A 20,467-nucleotide genomic window follows, 5' to 3' on the forward strand; every position below is an offset into this window, starting at 1 on the left:
TCAGTAAAAGCAATGATAAAGAGATCGAAGCCAAATGTGAAGTGGTGACACACCATCGGCGGGAGCGGTGTCAGATATAAAAACAAACCCCAACTAACCAACGGGGAACGTCTTTAGAGCCAACAGCTGCTCTCATTGTCCAAGGTCTTTTCTGTCTTTTTTTCCCTGCCCTCTGCGTTGCTGGAGGCCGCACAAGAGCTTCGCTCAAGCTTACCGCTAGCTTCTGTACCCGTGCCACAACCGGTCCCATCCCAAGGCGTCTCTCAAATTCCACGCTTTTGGAAGTGCGAGCCTGTCGGAGCGACCTGGGCAGGTTTCACCTCTCTCTTTCCAGTCCCTTTCTTCCTACTGAACTCCCTGAGGAACCCGGCACGTGCTTCTCCTGGACGGGATCTGCGCCGGCAGCGTGGAGAAAGACAACGCATCGACATCATGGCGGACGTCCTAATTAACCAGGGTGTTCAAAAGCTACCCCAAGCCAAATCAGCGAGGAGTAGGAGCTTGCCATCAGCGGAGGCCGTCCGCAGACAAGCTCCTGCCAGACACAAGGACATAGTAAATGTTTCATGGAAGTTCTTTTGAAAAGGGAAAGGACAAATGCTCACCTTTAGCTCTCCTTTGCATATGGACAGACAGCGACGGCAATTAGGATATTAATCACGTCAAGCCACAAATCGTTGGGTAGAATTACAACCATGTTTCATCCAGCAGAACATCTGTGTAACTTCTGTGATATTCTCTAGCTAAACTTTTTGTATTATCAGTATCATATAAAGAGCCTAAAATAAGGCACATTAAGATTTCCTTAGCATATTTCATATTGGTTACATGTTTATTTGTACCAAGTAAGCATGATTATTACTACTTTTATAGCTGATTGTTATCCCTGGCAATATAGCCAACATTCCTCAAAAACGTCCTGTCTTCTATCTGGGTCTATGGGCTTCACAAAAGCCTCTTGTAAGCACTGATTTTCAATAGCAAGGCAGAGAGATTCAAGTGAGTTAACCTCAAATATTAATGAGCTTCTAATTACCGTAACACTTTCCAGTTTAAAAACTTTATTACTGACAGACGAGTGCAGTGCACACACCACTGGCTATACAGCTTATATATCAACAGCATTTACAGGGCACATCATGTTTGCACCACTGGGCCTTAAGTGCAATACATGAATTCTCCAAGAGTTTTATAAACCTCTGAACAAAAGTCTTCATGAGGGAATTTCTCTCATGCCTCTTACTAAGTGAGTACATCTGACTCCTTGGTTTTTAGGAAGTGCTGTGATGATGCACGTATGTGGCACGTGAGCTCAGAATCATGGGAAAGCAGTTCTCAAAGGCCCAATCAGCAGAAAGTCGGAGCGGCACATGGAAAAGTTTATTTCGAAGATCAGAAAGTGATTAAAGGCACGTTTTGGCATCCTGGCTTCTCTCTCTGGCTATAAAACAGCAGCCGTGCCTAACCTTTCCATCTCCACGTAAGAATCTCGAGGACAAGCCGCCATCTGTGAATGATTCACACCCAGCCTGCGACGCTTTCGCCACCTGCCCAGAGATGATGGGCAACAATGATGTCACCGGGTGGCATTTCACGGCACGCTTTGTGAATCCTGTTTGCTGAGGTCACCCACTTCCTACTGTAAGTCAGAAATCTGTCCAGGAACACGGTTCGCCATCCATGCGACACGGTTTGTGTCCTCCATGATGCTGGAGTCACGGAACGCCGTGCTGCTTCTCAGTCTCTGCAGCGAACCCAACACTGATGATGCCCTCTCAACTTTGAGGGCCAGTTCAACATCACCTTCACCAGAAGTATTCCTGAGTGCGACAACTTTCTACTGCATGCCTACCCCCCTCCCTTAGTGTTCAAGATTTTTATCCAGGATTTCTGGCAGTGTGCCAGCACGGTTCAGGTTTAACCAAACTAGGGTAACGCTACTCCACACCTGTCGCCATTTACTTGTCATATGGTCTGAGGAACAGGAGGGCAGTGTGAGATCTCCTTTCCCTTCTCTACCCCCCCCCCCCCGCACATCCATTCTATGGTTCATCTTTTGCAAATCCACTTCCTGTTTACTCTCCCTGCAGACACAGTTGCCCGAAGTATGAGTGACGAGCCCGGATCTGGTGGGAGGGGTGGTATGTTACCACAGAGAAGTCTGGGGCTCTGAGACGGACTGTCACGCACACGTCACCCACCCACACCTACCTCTAGTAATCTTTTTGACATTTTTCACGTGCAAGATGTTTCCCCAGACATTCTTCTTTTTGGTTTATAACCAGGAACACTCTGTGGATGTTCAAAGAATGAATCTCCAGCACACTGGGCTGCCTGATTATTCTTGCAGATTAATGAAGATTTAGTTCTTTAGTCATGTTTCCTTGTTCAGTATACAAGTACAGTGTCAGGACACATTAACAGACTACATTATTTAACAAATCTGCATTTTTAAATCCTGGTTTAATCCTGGCTCTACTGGCAGAAGGCTAGGCTGAGCGGCCGGCTGCTTTCAGATTCAAGATTTCTAAGACAGCAGTACACATGAACAAGGTGAAGCAGGAGACACTGGGAATGATCATAAACCAGCCAGGTAGACGGAAGAAGCACTTTCTAATGCCCGAGATGACCGGCAACTTATTTAGCATTGCCTCAAAAATTGGAGGATGACCTCAAGTGACCTTCAAAAGGAATGGGTGGACATTAAGTACAGGTGTGAAGTGCACTGCTAGGACAGTGTATATCAGGCTCCTAGAAGTAGGACTGAAGACCCATAAAGCATGGAAGAAGCCCTTCATCAATGAGAAGCAGAGATGCACATCCATAAATTGAGAAATGAGTGAAACAAAAAAATTGTGCTGTGAACTAATATTTTCCAGAGCTGTAAATATATATAAACCTCAAACCGAGAAACCAAAGCAATAACATAAGGCATAGCTGCTAAATGACTCCAGGCTTCCTCATCATGTGTCCTCACTAAACCAGTCCCTGAGCCCTAAAATGCCAGTTGGACAAACCAGAAGGACGCACAAGTGATGGAGCTAGACCACACTGCAGTGAGACCTCACCTGGGCCACAGGGACACAGTCAGTTGGGGGGGGGGGGGGGGATAATCTACCTCAATTATAAGAACCAGAGGTGGAATTTCATGTTCAGAAAGTAAAAATCCAGACCAGGATTTTGTTTCAACCAACCAGTTGAGTACTCTCTGACTGTGACTCTTTATACTCAGCTAGTTGGTTCAAACAAAATCTTGTTCTGGAACTTATCTTTCTGAACTGGAAACTTCCACCTCTGATAAGAAGAACACATTTGCAGATTAGTCTTCTCTAAGAATTTGGACAAAAGTACTCTGGGTTCCATATAGCCTATCATCATCTGGTGTCCATAAAGAATACTGACCATGGCAATAAAGCTGAAAAACGTTTGAGAGTTTTACCAGAACCATTATTTGAAGAGTTTGCTATAAAGCCAGCAGACAATATTCCGATGTTTCACCTCCGTTCTCTGAAGGACTGACTGTGTTTGCTGTAACTGATCGGTGAACCCAACCCTCTCTTCCAAATCAGCATGTCCTTGTGAATCTTTTCCCCCCCAAAAACCCCAAAATATAGCCAGGCCAGTGTAAGCAGTTAAGTATGTTGTGGACTGGGGCAATTCCATTCAGGCAATAGCATCTTAAATGTGAGTGAGCAAGGTGTCGCCTCATTAATGTGAGAATTATATATGTAGGTGTCGACTCTATTGCCCATTCCACAATATCACAAAAAATGTCAATTTCTTTCAATGGAAATGCACAAGGATGTTACATATTATATTGATTGTTTCCATGTCCCTTCAGGGTTAAAGTTCTGGTCCCTTTGAAATGAATATCATAATAAAAAGTGGTGAAATGTGACATTGTGCTGTCATATTGTTTTATATAATTCAATTAATCTTGAATATTGTAACTCCGTTCAAAAACGGTTGCCAATGGCTTTTTATGTACAGTCACTGTGCGTTTTTAAAGTGAAATATTTTTAGGGCCGAGTTTATTTTTTTCCAGTAAATATTTTATCTAAATATATACACAGGGTATGATACTTCTTTGCAAAAACGACCATTACACCAATTAAAGAATTGGTGTCAAATTCATGCAAAATTAATACTCAGATGTTACTCATATATTGCAGATACAGAGGTGCAAACATTATGTAAACATCTACGACATATAATCAGTACATAATCCTCAAAAATCATTAGATTAAGGACAAAGTATTGTGTTTTTTACGCTTTTACACAAACGCGAGGAATGAATTCTGTCACTGTGAAGTTTCTACGGGCAAACGAATAAGGATGTAATTCTAAGCTAGTATTCATATTCATTTATTAATATAAATGTCATAGTATTGGTATTGCATTCACATATTATATACACTCTCCCAGAGCACAGTAAGGTCCAGCGGTATTCGCCGACCGCTATTGAGGCGCAACAGCCGTGTGGCTCAGCTGGATAGATATAGCAGAACAGCAGATTACGTTGTCAGAAAGAAAAAACAGAGGAGGGACAGGACAGAAAAGGAGACAGCGAGAGAGAAGAGAGGACTCCAAAGGGTGAGAGAGACTGCACAGTACACCATAGTAAGACAGCACACACGGAGCGCTCCGAACTGCGAAGTTTCCAAAGGGATCTTTGCTACCTTGTCACCTTCATGTCGACTCTTTTGGATATTTTCACACCGATGCTATGGTTACTTTTATTACGGTAGGACGGCTCTACAGACCTTCTCAAATATGCATCGTTCAGCTTGTTTTATATTCTTGCATAGCGACTTACCACTCACTGACTTCTCACGGCGCTTTTGTAATTATGAAATCGTGCAAAAAATGTACATTTTGACAATACTAGATGCAACACTGGCAATTCGGGCCAATAACGTGCAGGTTTCCAACTTTCGTGCGAGTTGTGATTTCATATGGTATAAACATATGCTGTTTGTTGTAATAAATATAGCTATGTAGTTAGGAAGTAACTGAGAAAAGTGGAATTCAGTGCTAAGTGACGTGTGGTAACTATTTTCCTATAAAACATATAGTGCCCCCCCTCCAGTTTCCCAAGGAACTAGATATAGACGGAATGTGAAATGATCTGTTTGGCGCACATTGCCCAAGGGGGGAGTACAAACCAGTACGGGCGCTGCCGCGTCTTCCATTTAGACGGAATGCAGCCCCATATTACAGGTTAGCAAAACACACGAAATAGACCACAGGACTAACCAGGTGGAAACACCTACCGTGTTTTGTCACTTAAACTTTCTGTAACATCAAGGTGGAATTCATTTTAAAATCACCCTTCCGTTGGTAGCTGAAGTGTGGTAGTTGTCATCGGTAGATTAGAGTACTGATATCAGAATAACAAAAACAGTTTTGCACGAGAATGCATGCTGAAATGTTAGATTCGTTGTTTCTTCGGCATTTACATTTATCAAAGAGACCTGCAATTCTGTATTATTAACGAGTGAAAACGTACAGGACAGTGTTAATGTAACTGTTCAGCGCGTAAATGAAACCCCCTTTGATCGTCGCGCCTGCACCGGGGGTATGTCCCGTAAAACTTTCGCGGGACCCCACTCTTTCCCCACCTTTTGCAGCTTAATAACGGGGCAAACATCCGCGTAATTATGCATAAGAAATAAAATGTATACGGTCATAACTGTTTCAAAATCGCGGTAAAAAAAACATTTGTTTTTAGTCATTCTCAGTCCAGAGGTAGGCTATACTACTGGAGCCCTGTCCGGGGTTGGACAATCCCTAAAATGGATAATCCACGCAAATCTGTACCGTAGGCGGAATTGGCAACAGCTCCAGCAATGCACAATAGGTTGAGCTTTTTGAGAGTAATTTTTGATTATGTACAGTCACTGTACATTATTTATCAGGGCGCACAATTTCCACATTTTGTCACTTAACTGTCTTGTCGCTTACTATCCAAGCTGAATATGGCTTTACTGCTCACAGAACCATCTGCCAAATAATGGATCCATGACCCATGACGGCGAATGCTAATGGTAAGGGAAACATTTTTATTCGAGATCTAAAACCGGCTTCTAAGATTTTGGTGTCAAACTCCAAAATTATACATTTTAGAAATATTTAAAGATTTCTTGATATGTAACCTACTGTTAGGAAACGAGCTTCACTGCAGTCTTATAATGCAACTACAGATACACGGTAATTGAAGTGTTTTATTAAAGTTACCCACTTTCCATTTGTATTTCTATATTTCCATGTTTTTATAGTCTAAATATATGCACAGGAAAAAAGAATTACCTACATATGCAGTGCCTTTTATACTGCATTAATTCATTTAAACTCTTTTAGTTACATAACCTGCCTTGTAAATATATTTATCGTATAAGAGAGGACTGGAAAACATTCTGTCTTATACGGAAACATCATGTGATGTAGATTGGATATATACGTGCTTAAGTTACCTGTCTTGTGGGGGATCTATCATATACGGATTCCTCTAACATACGGTAATATAGCATTTTCCTTCTGTCAGAACGATAGATTAATCAATCTATAGATTAGTCAATCCATAGGTGAATCAATCCTCCCGTCCATCCGTCCAGGGTGGCGTGGAGCCCGAAGCCCATCTCGGGCAGAGTTGGCCGCGGTGCATCCTGGGCGGGATGCCAGTGATGTTCGCTGAGCATTTACCGTGTGCTGGGGACAGATACGAGAGCCGCAAGTAGTAGTCAAGTTAAGACATGGAGAGACTAAAAGTATTTCAGCATACTTAATTTCGGTTTTGAAATGTTCGTATCTGTTATATGCAGTGTTTTCATGACTTTCCAAGTGTATGTGGTTTTAATTTAACATAGTTTGTAAACTGATTAAGTAAACACTAATGAAATAACAGAAATACATTTCATTGATCGTCGGGCATGGTGAATGAATCGAATTGGTCGACAAATACAAGCCGCGGCTATTTTAAAATCTGCCGTTAAGAAAAATCTACATGCTTGTGACTTAAAATGTTACTATTCCAGGAAAGCAAAGTATTCATAAGGTCGGAACAACAAATATTAAAGGACTAGTTACTATTCTGATCCTCAAGTTCCGTTAACCGTCCCACCTCGGTTTATTTATATGTTACTCTTTCTACATGCAAATGAGACTTGTTTTTGCCGCTGTTGGCTTTCCTCGAACAAATTTACAATGAGATCACATCTTAATCTCTTGGATTAGCCCGAATGTGTATTTTGGCAGTCAGCAATACACCGGCAGCAGGACGCATTCCACAGCATACCATCCTTCTCTTCAGCAGATTTTGATTTGCACCAGCTTAGCCTCCATTGACAGAGACAGGGCAGAGAGTGTCTCTCATAACTCTCCCTTTTTCAACATAAAGATCTGCAAGTCAAAATAAAAATAATGTCTGCTCAAAATACTGAATTAAATGCTACACTGACATGACCTTTCCTATTCTTGACAGATTACCATACAAGGAGAGAATCACCAAATATCATTAAGGTAGTGATGTGGGACGTGGTTAATGTGTTGTGGGGGGGTACATGGAGAACCCTGGCGACTATTTTAGTGTTAGCACAGGTGCAAAAAAAAAAAATACACAAGGCTGCCAAAGCAGCACCATTATTATGTGGATATTACACCAATTCAAAACACTTCCTAACACATGTGCTGTGCTCATATTTTTGTTAGAAAGTTCGTACGATAACATCACACTGAAGAGCAGAGGATCTTGTTGTGTTTATTGAATTGAATTGTTTGTTGAATGTTTATTGCACTGTAAAACAGAAATTAGACTGTACTGCCCATTCTGCTTCGTAAGGAGAGCGAGTTTATCTGCTCAATGGTTGGGCTTGTCCTCTACACCCATTCAGCTGTCACTAGTCGAAATGTGATTAAAATTTCAAGAAGTGGGTCAGGAACCAAGTTACATGGTCATGTTATCTGCGGGGTCATATTTATGGATTATGACGTTAAGGAATTTAGCTGCCCCCTCAAATGTCAAGCGAGGATTAAAGCGGAGCAGTAATACGTACACATTAGGAAAACAATATTAGATTATTGTTGAGGCTGGAATGCAGTGCTAAGTGACGTGTGGTAACTATTTTTGTGTGGTAACGCGACCGTTGGTTCATTAAAATCAATACTTTGCATAATCCATCCATTCTGCATAACAACTTATCTAATCCAGGGTTAGAGAGCCTGGGCCAAATCCTAAGAAGTACAAAGCAGGGTATGCCAGGAACAAACACGCACGCATGCACACACACGCGCATGCAGAAATGTGCAGTTTAGACACTTTAATCCATGGACAAAAAAATCTACATGTGCACAATGTGTAATGACACTGAAACTCTAAACCTTGAAACCACAATGCTAACCGCTAACCGCGTATATGTAACACACATATATATCTCTGCATTAATATCATATCACTTAAAAAAAATCAATGCCAGACATTAACATGGTGGGTACTTTTCTGGCTTAATCATGCATGAGACAAAACATCAAACACAGACGCCACTATATGATTGGAAACATGTGGCTTAGTGCCAGCCTCTGGCCTTTCGTCGTGACGTGAGCCGTGTAGCTTTTGTCAGTATGGGACAGGGCATTTTCGTCATCTGTCACTCTGTCATTTGCCCCACCTACGTGGGGTGCAGTGTGACCACGGTGAAGGGGGCAATCACTCCTCTGAATCCTTTGCTCTTTACACATCTACTGGTGGATATGTAGTGATTGGGGATGTATAGGCGATGATTAACAGACATGGCAGGAGGAAAGCTTCCTTTTCATGCGACATGAGTCTCTGCAGGACAGAGTAGTGTCGAAAGGTTAGTGGGCGGGTCAAAGTTTAGTGGGAAGGTTGAAAGGTTAGTGTGCATGTCAAAAGGTCACCAGGCGCATTGGAAGGATAGTGGGTGTGTCGAAAGGATAGTGGGCATGTCAAAAGGTTAGTGGGCATGTCAAAAGGTTAGTGGACGTGTCAAAAGGTCAGCAGGTGTGTCAAAAGGATTATGCGTGTGTTGAAAGATTAGTGGGTGTGTCGAAAGGATAGTGGGTGTGTCAAAAGGTTAGTGGGAGTGTCAAAAGGTAAGTGGGTGTGTCAAAAGGTTAGTGGGAGTGTCAAAAGGTAAGTGGGTGTGTCAAAAGGTCCCTGGGCATGTCAAAAGGTCAGCAGGTGTGTCGAAAGCTTAGTGGGTGTGTCGAAAGGTTAGTGGGTGTGTCGAAAGCTTAGTGGGTGTGTCAAAAGGTCCCTGGGCATGTCAAAAGGTCAGCAGGTGTGTCAAAACGATAGTGGGTGTGTCAAAAGCTTGGTGGGTGTGTTGAAAGGTTAGTGGGCGTGTCAAAAGGTTAGTGGGCGTGTGAAAATGTCACTGGGCTTGTCAAAAGGTCAGCGGGTGTGTCAAAAGGTCGCCAGGCATGTCGAAATGATAGTAGGTGTGTCGAAAACGTAGTGGGTGTATTGAAAGGTTAGTGGGCATGTCAGAAGTTCAGCGGGTGTGTCAAAGGTTAGCAGGCGTGTCAAAACCTTAGCAAGTGTGTCGGAAGGTCAGCGGGCATGTCAAAAGGTTAGCAGGTGTGTCAAAACCTTAGCAAGTGTGTCGGAAGGTCAGCGGGCATGTTGAAAGGTTAGCAGGCGTGTCAAAACCTTAGCAAGTGTGTCGGAAGGTCAGCGGGCATGTCGAAAGGTTAGCAGGTGTGTCAAAACCTTAGCAAGTGTGTCGGAAGGTCATCGGGCATGTCGAAAGGTTAGCAGGTGTGTCAAAACCTTAGCAAGTGTGTCGGTAGGTCATCGGGCATGTTGAAAGGTTAGCAGGTGTGTCCAAGGTTCGCAAGCATATTGAGAGGTCAGCGGGAGTGTCAAAAGGTCAAAAGCATAGGAAAAGTCTCAGGCTATATGAACAAATATGAAACAGGCATTTAATTATAGATATCTGTTAATCATATTCATTGTCTAACCTAATGTACACTCTTAGAAAAAGGGCAAAAATTTGTACTTGTACATTTGTACATGTCACTGGGGCTGCACCCTCTAGGGTCTGCCAATTGTAACCTTAGTGTAGGCAATCGTACCTTTTAAGCTATAGAAATAAACTCTCAGGAAACATTGATGGTATATGAATGCTGTTTGTATCTTTGGGAGTTCATTTCTATACCTTAAAAGGTACAATTGCAAAGGTACAGAGCCAGTGACAAGCAAAGGTACAAATTTCCGAAAGTGTATATGTCTGGTAAAAAATGCTATTGATAGCATTTTCGGCCAATAGAGATAAGGTTTGGGCATGCCTGCTCTATTGAACACATCACCTTTTGACACGCCCACTTCACCAGTCTGCAGAAACTCACACTTGCCTTTTACGGCAGCATGAGCGCCCCCCTGCATCCTGATGTGGTACTGCACAGCTAAGGGCTCAGACTCTGATACTAGTGCATCACTTGGGATGAAGACAGCTGGGCATTTGAGGTACCGCAATGGCAGGACAGATCAAAAGTACACGTTGTGCTTAGACACCAGCCAAACCAGTATTACAGATGTGGACCGCTTCCCCTTTCTCCCATTACAGGCCTCAAAAAGCCCAGATGTTTTCATCAAAATAAAAACACCAAATCTCATATTTTAGTAGATTATATTCGTTGTAGAAACAGCACTCAGACAAAGTAAAACGACTTGGCACTTAAAATTATATCCTGTAACAGGTTAATTACATGTCATTGACCTACGTGAGGGATTTATGGCTGCCCTTATTTGCCACAAGCAGTCTTACCTTTTGGCCAGTGCCCTCTTTGACCCCTGCCTGTCCTCACAGGGGAGTAATATGCTTAGAGAATGCTGCCTATTCGAAGCCTTGATGCATCTTCTAGCAAATGTCAGGCATTCGTGCATTTGTACTTGCAGATGGTATATGTGCAGCTCCTGCTGACAAGCAATGCGCTACATTTAGGCTGCTCATGGAGAAATTGGGGAATCATGGTGACAAACTGCCCCCCCTTAATACCTGCATGAGGAAGGATAGACAGGAGTTAGGAAGGGAGCCTCTCGTTTAATTGGGGGCTGGTTTGTAGGTGGGGCGTTTTTATCCTCACTAATGCCCAGGCCACTGCAAAAGTTAATCGGGACTTTTTTAAGCTGTGAATGACATATAAACAACAACAGCGTGCAACGTTAGCCCTGTGAAAATGTGGCACGGCATGCGCCTACCTATATTTCATTACTGCTCTTCCTATCCGTCATTTCCAACGTAGCCGAACGCAAAAAGTTTTTTATTGCTCACATTTTTCCTACCCGAGTCTCAACAGCAGCCGGTATAAATACGGTTGCTAGCAGTTTGGGAAAGAGAAGACCCAGATATTTCAGATTTTAATGCATTCATAAACCCTGCATTGTAGCTTAGGCGCATCTCTTTATAAGTATTGCCAAGTATTTTTCGGGTAACCTGCTCTTTCGAATCCAGAGTTTCTCACAGCAGGTATGCACTTTGTAAACTGCAACTTTTCTGTAGAAAATTACCACTACGATTAAAACAATGGAAAAAATAACCAGCACTGCTGGGGCTATCTGCTGCCAGAAATAATCCACTACATGAAAGCAATCCAAAACTTACACAAGAGATGTTGGAGATGTCCTTGCTCGTTAACTCTGTATTTTCACGCCTACCTTCAGCAAAACTGGCTATTTAGTTGTAGTTTCCAACACAATTATAAAGCCTTAATGAGCCGCATGCTATTAGGACACTTTAAAGAACAGTTTTATTTCATGTATAACGCGACCGCAAGAAGTTCTAATGAATGGGAAACGTGCTTGCTTTGGGTCACTATTAACGTGTTGTCGATCACCAGCTTTAACCAGCCACCTAGAGCTGGTTAAATGATTTTGGCTCGTATCACATATGCGAACTCCAGTGTCAGTGATGCAGCTGTTTGACTATAGAATTAAAATTAATTCATCACAAGAAGCACATGCATGGGCGATTTCTGTTACTGTTTACTCGGAAGTGCAGAAGGTTTTACGTTTCATTAAATACTGTCGGTTTGTGCGTGATCACACGGGGGAAGTTTGTTTGCACATGTGTTTGGCCGCGGTTCCGTTTCTAGACAAACAATCCTAAAAAATACACGGCCAAACTTGCGCCTGCCAAGTCCCAAGACGTCCCAGGAGTGTCTTTCGTCAGTTTATTATTAATAGAGACCCTCTGCGAGAGAAGGTTTATCGCACAGTTAAAGTTTACAGTTCAGTATGTGAATGAAGCAGGATGCCTGGACATAGTATCGCACATACATTGGGCAAATAAATAGGCAAATTAATAGATGCCGCTTATAATTTCATAGTAGTCAATGTATATGATGTTTCAAGTCCAATTTTAACTTTCGCAGTTCGGTAATTTTCGTTGTTCTTATTGTATGTATATATGCCAAGATGTAACAGTATTATGTACACGTGCTCGGTAACGAAAGGAGCCTGCTACTTCAAAGGGAATCGTATGGCTGCAACTGAATATATACAGCATGCAGACAAGGTACAGACAGAGGTACAGTTACTGTGCAGTTGAGATGCCTGATCTAAGTCATTTTAAAAATGGTTTGCTTGTTGGTGCCAGACATGGTGGTTCCAGGATCGCAAAAATATCCGCTCTCCTGGGATTTTCAGGCACTACAGTGTCTAGAGTTTGCGGAGAATAGTTGGATAAGAAACATACAGTCAGTGTCTGTTCCGCTGCAGAAAATATCATGATGGAGGTAACAGGGTGAATGCAGAAAACACCTGGTTGAAAAATGTAAAAATAGTCATTGGCTGAATGGTATCTTCAAACGCACAACTCCACAGTATTTCCAGAGACAAAAGGGGATCCTAACTGGTACTAAATAACTGTACCTAATAAAGTGGCCACTAAGTCTGTTTTGTCCTTTTCGGTATTTTTTTATATAGTTCTGATCATAAATGCTCATTAGACACCTTTATGAATTTTGTTTTGTCGTTCCCCACAGGGTCCTACCCTAAACGTTTGGGGTTTTAATTCATGAAGGTGAAAATTAATATAGATCGGACAACGACTTCGATAGCCGTAGAGTGATTTTTTTACGTTACAAGTTCTTGCCCATTGGTTACCAGGACGTCAAGCTGAAAACTGACGCCTTGCTGTAATTCTTCATATTATTTTCACCTGTTTTTTTTTCTCGATAATGCATTTACTTTCTATAGCAACGCAAAGCAGTCGTTAATCTCCAAGCAATCCCAGTGGAGTTTAAAAGCTCAGAGAGTGATTCTGGAGCCAACACTGCACCTACAACTGAAAATGTGCTTCTGAGATATTTGTGTATCATATCATTGCGTTGTGGTGAATATCCTGGATTAGGTGAAAGGCACGTGTCTCTGCAATTGAGTCAGTTAAGTTCCCAACAAACAAATGTACATCAGAAAGTGAACTTCAGCTACAGCTGATCATTGGCTCCTGGCGCACAAATACTTTTCAAGCTTGTTCAAATTTCAGCTTTAAAAATGCTTCAGGTCAGAGTGACAGGAAGGAGAATTAGATAAAAGTATGTACGCATGTCACAAGACTGTTACATAAAGAGCGAACTTCCCGTCAGATTGAGATGGTTCTTACAACCTCCTGTGAGGGCCAATTGTACGCAATCAATAGCATTTCTAAATGTGCTTCAAGCAATGCTGTGTCTTAGGTACCCTTCTCCTCAAGGACACCAGGCTTTGGGCCGCCAAGCTCTTAACAATGCTGACTTGTGCTTTAGAAAACCATAAAAAGGTTCAACTTGCCAGTCCCTCCGTTAGTTATGCCTGCTCTGTGTTAGCGCAGTGTTTTGGCTTAGCGGCCCCGCGCCCGATCCCCTGATCATCAGTACACTCCCCCGGCCATATATGGCCCCGCTGCCCGCGAGCATGTAGCCCACATCACCTTATCAGAGGGCGGCCATCGTGTCGATTGCATAACTCCAATAGTGTCTCTATACTTTGGTTAAATAAAGAGAGGAATTTTGCTTCAGGTACCATCGAGGCATCTGTGACGTGAGAATGCTGCCTTTTATCAGGAAAATTCTCTTTTACACTGCAGGCAAAATATCGCCGTCTTCCGCTTTTGTTCAGTAGCAATTGATCAACGTAAGGAACGGCTCCTCCTCTATCTCTCTAACTTTCAAGGATTTGGGTTCATGTCTTTTATTTTAGGTTCTTTCTTTCTGGTCCCTCATTTTCCCAGTGTGTGCAAATTCTTGCTTGAGACCGGACACTGTGTGGTGCCAAAGCTTATGGATTCAGTCGAGGACCTGTAGACATCCTGGCTTCCGCTAATGCCGTCCTTTCAGATGTGACGCTGGATCAGGTGGACACAGAAACGTAGCCTCAGTGCGGTACAAGGACTCACGAAGGTCAGTGTCCTGACACGAGTGTGACGTGTGAGAAGAGGACGAACACAGGGTCCTTTTAATGACTTTCAACTGCGGACTTCGGCTATTAATGCTGTTACAGATCATTCGCTTACTCCGGTCAGAAATTTAATCAAAATTTAATCGAGCAGTAAAGATCAAGATGAGTAGGGTCAATCTGACATTGTAAAAAATGACTTTGTACAGGAATGTCATAGAGCTGTAAGCTGTAGTATGTTGACCTGTGAGTATCACCAGAAGAGAAGTGCTATTGTCGGCATTTTTAACCTTAACTTTCCACTGGCCATTTTCACAGTTATGCCCTGCGATGTACTGGCATCCTGTTCCTCCACCTCTGTGTCCTTTACTGCCTCAAATAGGCTCCCGATCCACAGCAACCCTGTACAGGAAGATGGTCAAATGGATGGATATTCAGTTCCGTTTAATGAAACAGTGCATCATAATATCACACACACAATGTATATTTCCTTATACATCTTTTGAAAATGCAGATTCACATGATCAGCAGATATAGGCCTTACAGATGCAACTGGTTACAGGACTACAGTTTCAGAACTGCTATCACAGAACATCCATCCATCTTCCATAACCGCTTAGCCAGTACTGAGTTGCAGTGAAACTTGAGCTTATTCCAGGATGCATAGGGGCAGAGGGACATTCTGGCCTGGACACCAGCCTGCTGAAGGTCATACACACACAATCATATACTCTGGTCAGTTTAGAGATGCCAGATGACTTAATCATATGGATATGCAAACTCCGTATGAAGAGCTTGAAACGAACCAAAAAGCCGCACGTATGAGGCTGCAGTGTTTCGGGATGCATGTTGGCATGAAATATTTGATATATTAATGGATTGCCTTGAGGGTATGAGGAAGTAAACTCTGTATTTTTCTAAAGGTGCCCCATGTGACATGTAAGCGATGTCAGACTTGTTGAACCTTTGTTTCTCAAAGTGACTGTAATTTAGCTAGAGGTTTATCAACAGCTGGAAGAACATCTGAAGACACTTCCTTACATCTGAGAAGGGGGCGTTTTAATCCAAACAATGGCTGGGTTATTTCTTTTAATAAAGAGACGCCCACCCAATCTGTCAATGAAATGTACATTGCGAAGCTTCATTTTTCCATGACGCCAAAAGCGATTTGGTTTTCGCTCTTGTGTCGAGTTGAGCTTTTGTGAGAACCCTGATGTGCTCAATATTACAAACGCAAAACAAGGTATGTGTACGTAATTCCACAGGGTGGGCCATAGGTTCACCTGGCACTGAACTGCGATTGTGTGGATAGGATCTGCAGTCAGAAGTTTCTAGCTTTCTGAGAAAGGGAACAAGGACCTTTTTGCCGCGAGTAGAATATGCCTCTCAAAGACACAAAGGGATCGGTACCACTGAATGTATAGGTGTGTGCAACTGCAGACAGTTTTCATTCATTCGGGACTTTGTTTCCCTCTTTTATATAACATTAGCTACAATTACTTTTACATGCTCAACAAGTAGGTGACAGGTTTCCGCAACAGAATCATAATGGCCCCAAATGGCACACAATAGAAGCTCCGGTTGTTTCTAATGTACTGTAATGCAATGTCAAGTATAGTATGACTTTTGACTTTGCCAAGTCTGAAAGCTTCTTCTGTGCTGTAAAACAAACTGAGGTTAGACAGGTTGCTACAGGCAAACATTGGCCACAGATGGTCCCTCTACCCGACTTTGTGGATCCTTTAAATACGTTTCTTCCGATTACCCCTTTTAAAAATACTTATAACTGAGCGATGAACCGAATCAGATTCCAGATGCCGGCGCCATCTATTTTGTTATTCTTTTGTTAAGCTTTTGTGCGTCGCGAGCATCCCATGCGACAAATTAGCATTGATGCTAATCGATGATAATCGCTAAAATGTCACGCTGTTGCATTTATGAAACGGAACAGCGGCGCTAAGAGACCGCAGCGGCGTGGTTCTCCGTGCGCCGTTGCCCGTGAGTTGACTTTGGCGCCCAGTTGTCACAAGGTGGCAGCCGTGCATATAACAGGGGGCCGTGACTGCGACCAGCGAGGGGTCCGCTCTCTTGCAGAGGGCCGGGACAGAGCAAGGACACCTACAAGACAGGCGGCTGCTTCATGTAAAACCTCCGACTGTTTCCTGCATTCGCGTGTGTAGGAGGCCCCTTTCTCAACATCTTCATCTTCTGCCAGAAAGGTCACTTGCCCAGATTTTCATTCACATCCTTAATAAAGACTGATATCAGATGCCCATTCCTTGCATGAAACGCCTGTTTGGTCGCACATGACATTCTTGTGACGTATACGTCACGTTCCCAGTGGTGACATTCAAGCATCGTGAATCTACTCACGAAATGCACAATGTGTCAGTGCGGCAAGGTTTTAACACCTCAACATCTCCATGAACTAGCTCACGTCCATGATCAGGTGATGGTTTTCATTGATCACCTTTACACGTGGCTTACTGCTCGACACGCACTGGAGGTGAACCGCACTTCTGCATTGCACGGATGAGTTCATTCGTAGGTCACACAGTCACCATGACCCTCCTAGCTTACTGTGTGCCACAACAAAGCACGTAGTCAACCTAACTCTCCCCAAGCTGCAGGTCTCCGTGTTGGAACGCAGGACTGGCCTCATCACTCTAACAGTGAATTGCTGTTGTTGCAAAAGTCCTTAGCTGACCAACATTCCTGAGGGAACCTCAGGAGGTCCAGCTTAAGTTCACTAAACAGCAGATACTCAGACGTAATTCATTGGAAATACGGATATCGCCCTACGCTAGTTGACACACGCTCCTTCTTGTTTTAGGGAAGCCTCCAAGTTGCCGTGACGACGACCTGACACCAGCATGGTCTTACTAGAGCTTGCTGCATCAGCTTGGCACACCGGTCCACGGGCATTTGAAGGGGCACCTGCACTGGCTTGCACGATTCCTCGCTCTGTGTGAATCCTACAGGAGAGGCTCTTAGAAAGCTCTCTGTGGATGAATCTCTTTCTGTGGTTCTGTTTGCATGCGTTGAGTCACATCTGCTTTCCTCCCGGCTTGTAGCAGTGAAAGAGGAAAATGAAATACAGGAGCCCAGGGCGTGATTGAAGATTTTTTTTTTCTATTTTTGTTAAGAGGCACAATGGTTGGTTACCTAGGTGGGGCTGCTTATACTTGAGGGGCCCTTTGAATACCAGCTTGTAGCCATTGCTAATGACTGTCACACCTACTCACTGCTGCCGTGAAACTTTTATCTCATCATTCATCAATCACGTTAATAACACGCTGGACTGCTCTGCCTTTCAGAGGATACCCTGGGACAGCCGCCTTGTGGGACGGTGTGTCTGAGGAGGTGGAGGAGTGGTACCTCTGCTGTGAATGGGAATGGCACGATGTATGGTTTTGCAGATTATTAGTGATGCCTGTGTCCTGCCGATGTTCATTTCAGAAGCTGCCTCTCACTCCTCCTTGATCTTTGACCCCCCCCCCCCACTTGCCGTGCGCAGCCTGCCTGAAAGGCTTATGGGAATTCACATTGACTGATGGAGTTCAGGCAGTCACTGCCACCTTAAAAACCAAGAAAATGGCAGCGGCTGGTTGTGTGCCGAGTCGCCACTCCCAGAATCTGCTGACCTGGACTTTGGCGCTGAATTATTTATGGCTACAGCTGTGTTATTCATTTATTCAGTCATTTGTTCATGAGTATCGTCAGAACAGAGCTGAATCTGACTCAAATGCCTAACTGGCAGGCTTATGTTTGTTCTGAGTATATTGTATTTATGGGATGAGAGGTGCCTGAGCTGAACTTTCAGCATCAAGGGGAGTCGCCTGGATTCTTACTCCATTTGGCTTTGTGTTACGATCTGTTACATGCTCTTTTATTGCTCTTTTAAAAGACTTTTCATTATACATGGTACTGAACTGAATCCTTGTGCCTTAAAGTTTCTCACTGGTCACAAACAACCAATAATCAAGAATTGCGTTTGCAGTTTTTTTGCTCCATAGAAAAGCAAAACACCTTCTGAAGTATTTAAATGAAGGATATGGGGTGTTTGGGTCCGTGTGTTAGAGCGTATTCCCAAATTTATTTGCTAACATGCAGACTTCACTTACTGTGAGAGATTTTATGAGCTGCGATGTTAGACTGAGCAGCAAAACTTCAGGGTCTGTACCAATGACTCATGGACTGATTAATCCCAGCAAAGAGTCCCTTAGTATTTACTATAGGAAATGACAATGAGCACAGAGTAAGGTCTTCCTTGTTAAGAGGTTGAGAAGGCCGATAGGCAGCCCGGCTCAGCAAAAACATCCTTGTAGCAGGACCAAATGGGATCATAGCTGCAGTTTGTTGTTGACGCGTGTCATGTGACTGCATGTGTAACAGCCAAACTGCTATGGGCTACATGGCTGTAATGTATGGCCAGGTGCATCAGGTTGAAGGCTGCCTAGTTACTTTGTTTGTCAGCGTGATTTATTAACCTGTCGATGCTGTTCAACTACAAGCATAAGATGTTAAACTGTAGGGTGATTGCATGGTGTGTGGGAGTTTTAGCATCAAGAGGAATTTTCCAAATTATGCACAGAGCTTAACTTTTATTAGTTCTTCTCTGTTTTCATAGCGTTTTATAGAATTTCTCAATTTATGGCCAACTTACGCAGAGCACACTTAACACTCAGGGCAGGTTAAGATGAAGTCTTCATGGTGTTATTGCTGTTCTGTTGAGAAAAGCATGGATGAAGCCGACAGCCTCTTTGTTTCTCTGTAGATTATTCAGGTGAATCTAGTGATGTCCATTCTGCTCTACGTGATGTTCCTCGCGTACCTGTGCGGCATCCAGGCCATGTCGATGGACAAGCGCAGGCCCACACCAGATCCGGTCAACTCGCTCATCATCCGGCTGCTACAGGCGGACATCATCCGGAGTCACAGCGTTGGGGAGACCCCCGGAGCCAGGGCTGAGACAGCGTCCAACGGGCCCTGGGGCTCGGATTACCTAGGGGAGGTGCCGGCAGGCCGCCGCGTCCTAGGTGGCGACGGTTATCCGGAGCGGATGGCTCTGGGCTTCCGGAACGTTCCGGACTTGAGCGAGGAGCTGCTCCGGCAACACAAGCGCCACAACTCACCGCGGGTGGTGCTGAGTGAGAGGCCACCGCTGCAACCTCCGCCTATGTATCTAGGCGACGACTATGTAAGCACCGCGGAGATGGGCAACAAGACCAGGAGGAGGCGCTACACGCAGCACAGGAGCTACCGGGGCGAGTACTCGGTGTGTGACAGCGAGAGCCAGTGGATAACGGACAAGACCAGCGCTGTGGACATCCGTGGACGCCAGGTCACCGTCCTGGGCATGATCAAGACCAGCGGCTCGGACGTCAAGCAGTACTTCTACGAGACCAAGTGCAAGAGCAGCAAGCCGGTGAAAGGCGGCTGCCGGGGAATCGACGACAAGCACTGGAATTCGCAGTGCAAGACGTCGCAGACCTACGTGCGTGCATTGACCTCGGAGAAGACCTCCGTCAGCTGGAACTGGATACGGATAGACACGTCCTGCGTATGTGCGCTGTCACGCAAACGCCGCAGGACATAGCGGCTCAAGACAGGCACAGCTCTGCTGGGGCGGGTGGGGGAGGATGGGTGGGGAAACACAGGGGGGGTGGGAGGGGTGCGGGCACTATAAATATAAATTATTATTTAACTTATATGAATTGCATGTAGTGTATAAATAGTGTACATATGATGTATGAAAATATGTGTTATTTATTTAAATCTTCATCCTGAAACTGAGAGGATGAGGTTACAGAGCACATGGTGGTCAGTGGTAAGACTACGCGCCTTTACTGGAGCGCCATGTCAGCTGGCGGGTGTAGCCAAGTTCCTTTCCGCTCCGCACATCTGAGAGAGGCTTCACCGGAAGACACGGCTTCCATCGGAAGCGCCGCTTCACTACAGTATTGGTCACTGCTGTGCTCACCCTCCCTTAACGGCACTGGCACGCCAGTATGCGTCTTGAAAAGGTAAAAGGATAATTATTATTTATATACGTGTCCTTAGTGTACAGAGACT

The 20,467-nt window shown here is 44.0% G+C and overlaps 1 protein-coding gene across 10 annotated transcripts in view; it reads left to right on the forward strand.

Annotated features, from left to right (window-relative positions):
* The window catches only part of ntf3 (neurotrophin 3), a 31,331-nt gene extending 11,321 nt beyond the window's left edge, over window positions 1-20,010 (forward strand). Inside the window, exons 1-4 of one of the 10 annotated variants that reach the window (XM_049009572.1) lie at window positions 4,572-4,744; window positions 5,973-6,047; window positions 7,481-7,518; window positions 19,170-20,010. In XM_049009572.1, the coding sequence (XP_048865529.1) occupies window positions 6,029-6,047; window positions 7,481-7,518; window positions 19,170-19,991 (879 nt within the window). In that variant the 5' untranslated portion in view covers window positions 4,572-4,744; window positions 5,973-6,028 and the 3' untranslated portion in view covers window positions 19,992-20,010. Of the gene's footprint in view, window positions 1-4,543; window positions 4,745-5,972; window positions 6,048-7,480; window positions 7,519-17,225 lie in introns of those variants that run through there. The other 9 variants (XM_049009571.1, XM_049009574.1, XM_049009575.1 and 6 more) reach the window with 9 other exon arrangements.
* The last annotated feature ends 457 nt before the right edge of the window (window positions 20,011-20,467 follow it).

Source organism: Brienomyrus brachyistius, chromosome 3 (genome assembly GCF_023856365.1).
Source record: "Brienomyrus brachyistius isolate T26 chromosome 3, BBRACH_0.4, whole genome shotgun sequence".
Taxonomy (NCBI): Eukaryota; Metazoa; Chordata; class Actinopteri; order Osteoglossiformes; family Mormyridae; genus Brienomyrus; species Brienomyrus brachyistius.